Source organism: Phaethon aethereus (assembly GCF_964289735.1).
Source record: "Phaethon aethereus genome assembly, chromosome: 17".
NCBI lineage: Eukaryota > Metazoa > Chordata > Aves > Phaethontiformes > Phaethontidae > Phaethon > Phaethon aethereus.
Genome location: NC_138593.1, coordinates 12,776,927 through 12,789,466, shown reverse-complemented (window position 1 = coordinate 12,789,466; position 12,540 = coordinate 12,776,927). Strand labels below are relative to the sequence as shown.

Sequence of the window (12,540 nt, the reverse complement as noted above, 5' to 3'; positions counted from 1 at the left end):
CTGCCAAGTATTTACTCACCTAACTCAATACACGTGATCCCAAGAGACCAGACATCCACCTTTCCATCATACTGTCCCTCGTCCATAGCAAGGATCACCTCTGGTGCCATCCTACCAACCACAGTGCAAGACATGCGGGTTAGGGGATACAAATTGTGACTCCCAGCACATAGCTGAAAATGAGACGGCTTCATTATCTTCAGCAGCCCAGCGGACCAGAACTTAAGAGCCAGCATGGAGCTGAGTAAAGCCATGCTGAAATGAAACAATGCTTGCCTGCACTAGCAACTCTTCCAAGAGGCAGTTTAAGAAAGGAAAGTAAATAAGAGGCCAACCTGATCATCTTGCTGTTAGCGCAACATGCTGGCACATGGGAGACCCACACCAATCTCAAAGGCATTGTACCTGCAGGCAGACAGCAAGGGCTGGGAGAGTCCTAAAGGCATCACTTTCACTCTCACCAGAGATGGTGGGTTTTCCTTTGGCACACCAGGAGAATTTTCCAGCAGATATATGCAGCCTGTGAGTGTAGCTATGAAAGGAACAGGGAAATCTGGAACAGTAGGGAAATACGGTGGTCCAGGATAAAGGGATGAGTGGGGGGGGAAAGAAGCAGCGGGCCCAGCCTGCAAAAACTCAGTCTCTTAACTTTTTTTCTTCAAAGATGAAGCAGGCTTCCTGCCAAATGGACTTGTTCAGAGGCTGGGCGATAGGTGACCTCCCATCAATGCCTGGGGTGTCTGCCACAAAATAAGTGGAGCATAAAGCTATGCTGGTCCACTATGTTAGGAATGCCAAGCAACTCAAGTGACCCTTATGCAAGTTTCTTCAGAACAGAATTTAAGTAGCTGTGTGACTTCCAGCCTGCATGGTCAGATTAACAGGATTGCCTTTCGCCATGTGGTTGTCTTAGTTCCATTACCTATGGCAAATGTTTGTAATTTTTAAGTCAACAGTCGAAACATTAACTGGTGCCGTTTCAAAGCTGCACAGCCTACCTCTACTCATGGGCACTGAGAAAGAACACATTTCCTGAAGAGCTGGACACAGGAATTTTAAGAAAACTGCTTGGTTAATGAAGATTTTACGCCAGATAATATTTTCAGACGGTGAAACACGGGTGAAACACTGGAAATGGAAGAGAGCAGCCTTCTTAAAGGACTGAAGTATTGCAGGTTTTACTCACCAGTAAGGCGTTCCCACAAAAGAATTGGCAGGGGAGACTATAGATGCAGACCCAAAGTCAGCTAGCTTCACTTGACCGGGTTCTGTTAGAAGAATATTTCCAGCTTTAATATCCCTTTAAAAGAACAAAAGAGAGGTATACTCCTGGTTACAGTAGCATAACTTCCAAAAATTCAAACACACACAGAAGTCCACTAACTTTCTCAATTAAACATTCATAAAAACCTGAGAATATTTAGAAATCTACTATTACAGAAAGCTAGAAAAATCAGATACGTGGCTTTTTGGAGAATGGAAACCTGGCTGCACCCAGAAAGGGCAGGAGGTGAGGGAAGAGAAGAGGAGATGAGCCATGGTTGCAAGGCAGAGGTCTTAAACCAAGATCCAGGAGAGTTGTATCCTAATACCCAGCTGTGACAACTTAAATGATACCAGACATGTTATTTTCATCTTTCAAATGCCCTAGGCTCCCTTATCTTATCCTTCCTACAACTCTCAGTTAATTCGTATGTTTAGGAGATTAATGGTAATGAAGCTACTGCAATACAAAAGGCACAAGATACATTCAACACCTTTGGCACCATAAATTTCAAAATTCCAGCAGTAAGTGGGTTAATTTCAAATCAACTGCCCACAAAATGCTAAGAAAGGTTAACTCAGCTTGCATACCTTCTAAGACACTTGGCAATGACCCTATTCAAAGTTAGGGATGAACTCACCTAAGCACCATCTACCTCCAATACCTAGGATTTCTGTGGATTTGTCTGTTATACCCAAAGTAATTTTTTTCTTCCAGCCATCCGATATAAAAGAAGGAGGCTTGCTTTTACATTTACATTTTACACATTGCCGGCTGAAAATCACAATATGGTGAAAGTTCCTTAAAACCCTGATACGGCACTTCCATAACAAAGGGAAAATTGCACACTCGGTATGCCACAGATGTCTTTACACGGGCAAAGATATTTGCTTGTGCAAAGGCAGACCCTCAACATAAATGGAGTGTATGCAAGGGATCCCTTGTCAGCCAGGCTGTATACACCATACAGTCAGGAATGTCTCTTTACACGATAATTTTTGAAGAGATGGTATTTTATTAAAAAAAAAAGCATCAAGAAAAGTATCAGCTTTCCTTATCTGTTGTTTAACTACAAGTCCTTAAACACCGACGCCACTTATCAGCAGTAGCAGACCTCCAACACAAACAAGTTACTGTGTATTGCCAAAGACACTCACACTCTGACTCTGTGAAAACCAAGTTAATTAGATAAATGGGGAGGGAAACAACGCTATCTCGTATTTGCTGCAGAGGAAGAGCATGCACCGAATTATCGTACAACAGCTGAAGCATGATTTCTGCATCAGATACAAATCCAGTATCACTGTAGATCCAGGAAACAGGCAAGCTGAAAGATCCTTTAAATTTGGCATTCTCCACAGGGCAGCGCACAGGATAGGCGAAGCTGGGCTAAGGAGAGCCACAGAGACAGGAATTTACTTACAGTATTTCAGCAGCAGAGTTGGAGTCAGAACCTCTATTCCCCCATTCCCAGGACAGTACCACTTCAAAACTAGCATCATGGATTTTTTTTGCACACATGTGCTACTCAGAAACACGTCCTGATGTGTCTTCATGTTTTGGGTTTGTGCATCAGCCACTTTTGCTAGAGGACAAGTGCTAAAGATGGCTTCTACGTGCAAGAATGCACACCTCAAAAGTACAAGAGATGGCACTGGTTGTCCTCTTTGCTATCCTCTCCACTGCTACCTTCACTGTCCAACAATCAACAGAGGACTCGGCGGCCACGTTAGGTATCGGCGAGCATACCTGCTAACTTAGGCTTGCCTTGTGCCTACAATTAAACAGAAAATAATCTCCTCCTTGACATTAGAGCTAACTGGTAGCAGAAGCGCTCGGGGAGGCGCGACTAGAGACTTGCTTTGTTCCTGCATCTCCACAAGGTGTCCCTCCATTCTAGGTCACGCTCGCCTCGCCTCCCTTGCTGTGGGGCAGGGAAGCCCCAGCTGCCAGCTTTGGTCCCTTCTCACTCGGCGGTTGCTTTACTTTTCCCAGTGCTGCTGGAACCTGCGGCAGAGGCGAGCACGGGGTTTTCCTCCAGGTGCGCAGCATCCCTGTAGCTGTGCCCGTCCGCACAGCACTCCTCATCGCTGAGCGACGAAGCTGGGAAATGGCACTTTTTCACCTCTCCAAGACACGACATCTATCAGAAAACTAGAAGCCTCCCGATGGTCCTCTTTTCTGAGAACGAAAACTTGCCTTCCCATCTCAGAACTTTCTCCCCTTGGAAGAAAACCTGCTAGGTCGAAAGACCTGCGTGGTACTTCTAGCAGGAACTTACGGCCACTCTCCGCAAACTGCAACAGTAAGGTAACTTTTTATGTTAGAAAGGTCTAATGAGTATCATGAAAAACTAATTCTCAATAATGCCCATAAAGGGAATCATTTACCGTAAGTAAGAATTCAATGTACTTTGAAAGCATGTAAAATATTTCAAAACAGGTATTTTTATGCTCAAATAAGGGCACATATGCCAAGGGCTGATCAAAATTCATCTTATTTCAATTTCATAAATTGGCATTCATGTTTAAATTAATATTTCACTTAAATGTGATTTAATAACCATGTGTAGAATGCCCCAAATAGTTATTCTAACAAGGGACAAATAATTCCTGTCTCTCTAAAAATCCCTCACTGTCTCAGTCTCAGATATATCAACTTTCTGTCCCGAGCTTGTTCACAGGCTACAAAGAAGCTTTCAGCCCCATAAATTAGCTTCAGGTTGCCTCGTTCCGATGACTCCCTACTCACATCACCCTAATCTAGTTCTCACCCATTTCACAAGTCCCTGACATATCAGTAGTACCCCAAAGAAAACCTCCATAAAATGAGAACATGCGACATTGTTGACAAATGAGTCAAAAAAATCCAAACTCCTGAAAAATAGCACATAATGAAAGACAGATCTAGGAGCCGGCATCCACGAGCAGCCTGTCATAAAATCCTCCCCTGCCAGCATGCTCCGATTCCTCCTAAGGTAGTTTTACCATTGACTTACACTTAACTGACTGATTTCTGAAAGCATAAAGTTTTACTTACTCATATGCAAAAAATTCTCAAAATGTCTAGTCTTAAAAATAGTCTAGCTCTATCACTCCACTTTATTTGGCAAATTTAGGGTGATATTTTCCTGCCAGTCAGCCATTCAGGTGTATTCTTTGTTACCAAGGTCCACGGAGAAAAATCGCTAACGTGGAAGAGAATTCAGCACTGAATACAGCCACACTAAACTACTTTTAAAAAAGGTACTCAACAGCCCACCACTTTTACTGATACACCCACCCTGGCATCAGGAGGGTGCTGACAAGTCCGTTAGAGAAAATGTTGGTAGGATAACCTTTACCGAAGTTGCGTAAACGCAGCGAAGCCTTTTCGGATCCCAGAGAGCAGGAGATGGAAGGACATCTAAGCAGCAAGGAGCTCTAGCCTTACCTATGGATCTTACAGTGAGAGTGCAGGTAGGCCAGCCCCTGCAAGGCACCGTGGGTGATGGCAGCAATCTCCACTTCTTGAAGTGGTTTCTTGTGAACTACAGGGGGGGAAAATAAAATAAAAATCAAGGAAAAAAAAAAAAAGCAAGAAGGTAAGCGTGAGCTTTTCCTGAAAAAGCGTGTTGAAAGAGAAGGAACCCCACCAATTTTGCCAGCTATGAGGTGAACATCATCCTCACTGTATTAGTCTCCTATGGCCTGACGGCCATTAGCAGCTCTGAGTCTGTGCACAGCCCGTGCATGTATTTCACACCATAGGAAACCACATTTTTCTTCACATTCCTGTTAGGGCCAACAGTTAACTGTTAACACCAGGAGATACACCTGAGTGCAGCTTGCCAAACGTAATTTAAATACTCATTTGGTCCTTAGCAAGGAAAACTTGCCACTTTTTTTTCCCCCCCCAGAAGACAAAAAAAAAAAATCAGGAAAGTGAGGAATACCAGCTACAAAGAGATGCCCCAAAGCACCTTCCGTATCTCCCTACATATGACCAGCATGTGCCTTTGGCCAACCATATCTTGGATACAAAAGATACGGCCCACAAAGAGTACTAGTTTTTGCAAACTTTGGCTTAGATTCCCTATTCCTCTGTAGGTGTTCTTCTAGTTTTGAGGTCACCAGTCTCTTGTTCTATAAAACCATCTGTGATTATTCCTACAAATTGCAAGACAAGGACAAAGGTTATCTCTGCAGGTTTTTATTACGGATATTCAGAAAATGGGCAGACTGCTTCAGTCATCAAGAAGGCACAAATTATAGGAACATAGCTACACAGGTTTATACCTTTGTTTTACAACGTATAAATTTGTGTGCCAACTATACGTAGCACTGGCCTCCTGGGAAAATCTCAGCTTACCCTTGGTATCACAAACACAAGCATTCTAGCTACAGAATGGAGTGGTATAGACAGACTGCCTCTACCATTTGCAAAATACCAGTTTGTGAGAAAACAGCCTCCCACTATACTCAGAAGGTGCACTAGCAAAAAGAAAGTCAAAGACTATATAAAACTTACCCTCTAGCAAATCGGAAGCTGATCCTAGACAGTACTCCATAACCAACTGTAAGAAAAAAAAAAAACATGCTTTTAAATAACAGGGTAGACACTCCCCCCCAAACAGTTACTACTTGAATGGCTGAGAAAGAGTAGAAGCAAATAAAACCTTAAGTTGCAAGAAATACAATAATGAACAAAACAAAATGCTCCAAACACTCAAGTAACATCAAGATATCTTTCACCGTTGTAAAGAAGGTTTAGGCACCGCAAAGTTTGTGGGGAGATATTGTAGGGAATGTTCCACAATAATTGTTTAATCTGCATGAACACAGAAGCCTGCCTCAGAGAAGCAGGGACTTGTTCCAGTACCCTAAATATCTATTCCCTTTAAACTACCTGGAAGCTTCTTCAGATGAAAGGGACTAGAGGCAGCATGGGATGAACACTGCTGCACGTAAAGACACTGCATGTACCGAATATTTGATTGCTGTACCATACATTTTCTGCTCGTGAAGACCCCTGAACGTCACATCACTTACCCACGCCGTATGCTCTTTCAGGTAACAGCCCTTATACTCTATGGTGTTTGGGTGCTTCAGCTGTTGTAGAAACTTGACTTCTTTGATGATATCCTGCCATTTCTAATAAAAAAAGCAAAAAAGTATAAATACATTTCTCTGCTTAATCCCCTAGATACTCTTATGCACCACACACTGTAGTACAGTCTGACAAGCAACCATAAAACTATTTTACGATGTGAAGATGGTAAGTCATAGTTGCAAAAGCACAACAGCACACAACTGAAGTTGCCTGGATCTCTACTGCATTAAGACCTCCTGAAGACATATTTAAATAGCTTGAGGACTGCAATATTTTTTTTCCTCATTTTATCTGCGATATATTTTACTTAAAGCATCGCTACTACTTTGCTTCTTGAACCGTCCAGTGGTCTCAAACTTAGTAACAAACCTACCTGCCCCAAAACAGACACCACGACCTACAGTACATGCTACAGGTGATAGCAGCTAGCTGTCACAAGGCACCTGACATTTGGAAGACTCCAGCAGATGTGCGAAACCAACAGGTAAGCAAGGAAAAATGGAGTTTAAAACATCCCTGTTCGCTCCTAACACATTCTTTACTGCGTATCAGCCCAGCAATCCATGTGAACAGAGTCAATCCACGTGAACAGAGTCAATCCACGTGAACAGAGTCAATCCACGTAGAAAGCATCAGGACACAAAGAAATAAGAGGAGCAAATAACAAGCAAGAATTGAAGTGAGGCTGATATTCTGAATAGAAGGCCTGTGTAATTTTAGATTATAGATCCTGAAAAGTGCTTCAAGTCAGCTACACAGTTCAGTTGACACCTCAAAGAGTTGTGGTTATGGCTCCAGTAGCCGATGTACTCTTAATGTCCTTATTATTGAAATAATCACCCCTACAAGCATTCTGAATTCCCATTCACTTCCTTAAACTGAACTATTTGTCAAAATTTGCATAAATTCATTTTCCCTCCACAAACCTCCATGCTTCCTATGGAAGCAAGCAACAGCTACCGCATTAAAAAGCTGGTCTGCTAGTGTCAAATGAAATATGCAGCTGTTTTCACTGTTCAGATTTACATTATGGTTGCAACGGCTTCTGCACGCAGAATTAGCTTTATTCATCTTACCTCATTGGTTTGCTTTCCACTATAGGACATTTTCTTGACTGCCACCACCTCATTAGTGTGGGAATTTGTAGCCTGGAGTAGCAAGAAAGAAATAGATTGAAAACAGTTTCAGGTTTTTTCCCTCCCCATGGAGCAAGCTGTGCTTTTGGCAAATACAGACTTTTTTCTTCTATATCGCATCCTGGCAAGCTCCTACACTTCAGAGACATCTTCCTTGTCATGCAATTTACCAGGCAACTATTATGACACTTTTTCCTGACTTCATCTATCTGTCCATATCCACTGTTCCTCCCTCAGCCCTTACTGCACTTGCTACCTCCCCTATTGATATGCAAACCAAAGCCCAACATTGCACCTATGTAAAACATGCAAAATAGAGTTTTGTTGGAATTGCAGTAAAAACAGTTTTAGATAAACCTTTGGAAAAATGTATTCCAAAGAAACAAAGAGTTGTTGATCAAAATCTCTATAATCTCATCCAAAACACCCATACAACATGGGAATTTTCAAACAGCTATTTCAATTTCCAGTTTCAAGACGACGTTTCGTTCTGGAAGTTATCTCAATTTTAAAAAGCAACCTTCCTTTCACTGCACTAGATCAGTTATACAATGGATATTACTCAGTCAAACTTCTACTTTTCTACAGACTGTATGACACAGGGATGGTGCCCAGAGGCTGAAAACTCAGTTTTAGAAAGAGCTCTACTTGTCTGGATTGGCACTGACCTCATTTCTGCATGTTAAGGACAGAAGCCTTGAAGGTTTTAGTCTTAAGAGTTGTTGAAATCCCAGTACCTCCAACCATTTGCCATTTTTGTGACAAAAAAATTAATGACAGTTAAAAGCTTAGCACGCCACATTAGAAGCTAAATGTGGCAAATCCTTCTTTCAACTTCTTGAGAGGATGAATGCTGTACTTTCAAGTAATGTATTAATGAAAGACATTTCATGATGCATACAGTGACTTCAAAGAAAAATGGCATCAGGTGAACCAACAGAGCACAGGAATTACTGAAGGAGTTGACACATTTAGACTCTTCACAGCACACGCTCCTTCTCCAGCGAGTTAGAGAAAGCTGAAAACAAACAACTCTTGGACAGGCAAAACCCTTCCTAACCACTCATCATTCTGATTCAGCAGATAACAGATCAAGAGTATTTCACTCAAACAGATGAGTAACTGCTGGTGTTTAAACAAATTTCCAGGTATTTCTGTCCGTTACATTAACTCCAAGTATCTTCACATGAAGATGGTATCTCTCATTTCAGCCATGATTTTTTGCCGAACGGTGCACTGCCACGTTCTCAGAGTCGTGGGTGAAGTTCTTGCTGTACCACGTGCTTGGGATGCTCCCGGCTGAAATAACCTAAAGGGCTCTATAAGCACACTTAACAAATATCCACCTGCTGAAGTGGTTTCGGCTGTGTAGACTTGTAGATCTATAGTCAACAGCTTGGCTGAACACAAGCACATTTTGCTTGCAGAAACGTCCTTTACACTGCCCTCATCTGCTTTATCACAGATCCGTATTAGAGATCTGGAAAAAACGTAGGTTATTTTTGACGAAAACTATTCTCCTGAAGTTAAGTGTGATATCAACTTAGCTGATTTCAAGTCCAGCTAGCATCAACTTTGAAACCTTGTGAGAAGTGACGTATTTTTTCTTAGCCTTGTGATATATGAAATACCATTTCTTTCAAGCAAGAAAAGAAGTTTCAGATTGTCTTGCCAAACCTTGGCAATAACATACTGGAAAACAAAACATCTTGCAAAAGTTGGACTTCAATTAGAGTTTGTAATCATAAATTATTAAAAGAATAATCATATTAATCCACTCTAACAACAGTGACAAGACACAGATTTGCTGTTTGTAGTAGTGTCAATACCAATTTAAATAAAAGTCAAGGAGATGCAGCAACAGCACAACAATCCATGCCCGGCCCCTTTTTATGTATCTGAAGCCCCTTCCCCATTCTTACAGAATATTTAGAAAGCCCCGTCCTTCAAAGGTTTTTTGACCTATTCTTTTTTATACCAAGCATGTCAGTATCCCTGGAATCTTGTGATGACAATCCAAGATCTTATCCTTGGCCCCTTTCCTACCCTAAGATCCGTAAGAATCAAGATGTAAGACAGGCTACAAAAGCTTTTAAAAAGGAGGAAAACCAAAACAAAAGATGCACAGCATCCCCTGCACAGTACAGAAAAGCTCTAGCAGCACCCACACAAAGCAGGGTACAGCTAGAGCCTCCCTTGGGCAAGTGGAGGGACCCTGGGCTACTGTGTACAAAAACTGCAAACAGGCGAGTTCCTGCTTGTGACTTAGGTACACAGGCAGGGCAGAGACTCCGAAGAACAGTTTATTGGATGCCAAGTCCTTCACGTAACGGAAAGGAAAGCTTATGTTTCAAACAGCGGCAGAGAAGTGTGGATGTATCACGGAAAAGTGGTGATGCATCTAGTTACTACAGTAGTATTACTACAGCAGTATTACTACAGGCATGACTGCAATCACCAGCAAGCCTGGAGGACGCAGCTGCTGCTCGGATACCGCAAGGAGCTGCAGCCTGGCTAAACTCTCCAACGTTTGTCAAGTGCACACACTACTTAAATAAGGCATCCAGGGAAAGGAGGAAGAGAAGCGTCAGGGAATCGCAAGTCTTGTGCCTAACCACAGTGACATCTCAGCTGGAAGCCTGGTCGGTAGATTAGATCTCTAACACTCCTCACCCTCTTTCCCTGAAGTATGAGGAACTTCTGAACACCAGAGCTGAATAATAAAGCTGGCACCTTCACTACTTCATCGTTGCCCTAAAGCATACCACGCATCCTTTCCCGTTGGTTTTGAAATACACTGGCCAGGACCTCCCTATTCCCATCTAAAAAAACACCTGCTCTTCTTACGGAGTGGACCATCATGGATTCCAAGTTTTACAGCCTCATCCACTTGCACAGGGAGTACATTTAACAGGGTACTTTCACCAACCTGTCACTCACCCCAGCGTCTAAAAGTGCGTGTCCCAGCGTTGACAATCCCCATGGCAGGACCCCCCTGCATCATTACTACCATATTACACATTGAGGAATTATATTGTTATCCCTCAAAACATACATGCAGTGCCTATCTGACACAAAATATCAGGCTCCTCTCCTGTCGTAACAACAGTTCCACCAACACCTCCATCACTGTACTCAACTACAAACAGTGAATCGGAGCGCTTGCAAATATCTGTGCTAGCTAGTGCCAGATCCTGGAGTTACAGGTATAAAGGTACTTACCTAAATGCTATAGTGTCTGATATTCAGAAGCCTCAGTTCTAGCGAACTTGATCTTCTGGAGTGGCAGGCCATGCTACCAAGCAGTTTTAATTTGTCTTTGCCTGATTTTTTTCACAGTGAATTCCGTCCTAGTTTCACTGATAGGGACTGGATTATAATTATTTCCAAATCCAGTATTTTGGATTTGGCTTTGTTTGATAGTGGTTCTAATAAACACTGTTCTTCTCATTTTCCAGGTTAAATTCTCTTGACTCTATCAATTAATGCAATACATCCTCCCTGCTTGAATTCCCATTCCTCTCAAGACTCTCTCTTTACCTTTGCCATGTGAGCATTTGCTATTGAAGATAGTGTGTTATGAGATAAACATAGGGACAAGGAGAGTGGCAAAACAAAATGATATTTCAAAGATATCTTTTAACTCCTAAATTGTCAGAGCAGCAGAGAAAACATTCAAAAGCCTGAATGCGATTTGAAGCGACTTCCACAGTACCTTTACCCAAGCAGCCACAATACCAATTCACTAACAAAGTAGCTTTCAACTCCAAATGCATTCTGAATCATTAATTTACTTGATCTATTAATTCGCAATGACTTACAAGCATATGAGTACCAAGTAGAGTATCTTGAAATTCCAGTTTGGCAAATTAATTTCCAGCCGTTCAAATTCAACTTTCAGCATCAGACAGTACAAGGTACTACATACTTACCCCGAATGGCTGGGCACTCTAAGACTATAGCTGACTGCTACTACAAATACAGCTGTAACAGCAGAGCTCAGGAAGGCTCTGGAAACACTTATTTTGAGATGTGTTACAAGAAAGCTAATATACACAAAGCACTGCGGGCTCAAAGAACACTCACTTTTACAAGTGCTGAAAATCTCTAAAATGACACTTAAAATGGTTCAATTTTCCAAAAAGGAGGTAAAGAACTATACTTACAAAGTAAACTGCTCCAAAACTTCCATGTCCAATTTCATGTAAACCCACAAATATTTCTTCAGGATCATCTTTGTAGAACAGGTCAGCTATTTCTGGGTCCTTTGGCACCCCTTTGCGCATGTTGAATGGTATTACGAACTAGTTCGCACTTTTAATTCCCAATCAATTTCTTCCTTCATCGACAAAGTAGTTTGTAGACAGCATTCAGCACCTGGGGAGAAAGTTCATCTTTAATCTGTTTCCTTTGCTCGTATTTCTGTTCTCGCTTCTCTGACAGCAAAATAAGAGGAAACAATTTCAGGAGCAATAGACTTCACTATCGTTTCCTTCAGCTAATTCTTTTTAATTATTAGTCCAATTTAGATTATAGAGATGAAAATGCATTCAGAGTACAACAGTTTTTTATCTCACACAGGAAGCGAGCGCTGCAGTTACACTAAAGTCCACTTGAAGACAAGAGTCCTGTTGCTATGCAAAACATCCTGTGATAATGAGTTTGTTATTCTTCATGCTGGTCTCCTAATGTGTCAGGTTTTAGACTATCACCGTTGTTCCTCCTACTCTTCTCTGCTGTTTGTTTGCTTTGTTTCTCTACTCCCACTTGCCAGCTGGTGCTAGTAGAAAAGTTAGCTTCTATTCCACAGAAGCATTTCACAATCATATGATTTTTTTAAATTTATTTATTTATTTAGTCAGTGTTGTAAGACAGCGAGTGCTACTGGATTGCGATGGCTCCCAGGTCACAGAATTGGTTTTCAAAAATCCTAGATTCCATCTTGTAAGGCAGATCTTTACCTCCTTAACATCTTTCTTTAGCATAAGCATATAATTAGACAGCACAGAACTGAGCTGCACTGAAATGAAGGTTTTAGATACTCATCCC

The 12,540-nt window shown here is 41.7% G+C and overlaps 1 protein-coding gene across 4 annotated transcripts in view; it reads right to left on the bottom strand.

Moving 5' to 3' along the window:
• Positions 1-11,777, bottom strand: part of TAOK3 (TAO kinase 3) — a gene marked incomplete at its 5' end in the record, with an annotated part of 51,210 nt that extends 39,433 nt beyond the window's left edge. For all 4 annotated transcript variants that reach the window (XM_082007840.1, XM_082007839.1, XM_082007841.1 and 1 more), the window contains 7 exons: positions 20-111; positions 1,187-1,300; positions 4,697-4,793; positions 5,774-5,819; positions 6,295-6,396; positions 7,432-7,503; positions 11,658-11,777. In XM_082007840.1, coding sequence (XP_081863966.1) covers positions 20-111; positions 1,187-1,300; positions 4,697-4,793; positions 5,774-5,819; positions 6,295-6,396; positions 7,432-7,503; positions 11,658-11,777 — 643 coding nt within the window. The remainder of the gene's footprint in view (positions 1-19; positions 112-1,186; positions 1,301-4,696; positions 4,794-5,773; positions 5,820-6,294; positions 6,397-7,431; positions 7,504-11,657) is intronic.
• Between the last annotated feature and the right edge of the window lie 763 nt (positions 11,778-12,540).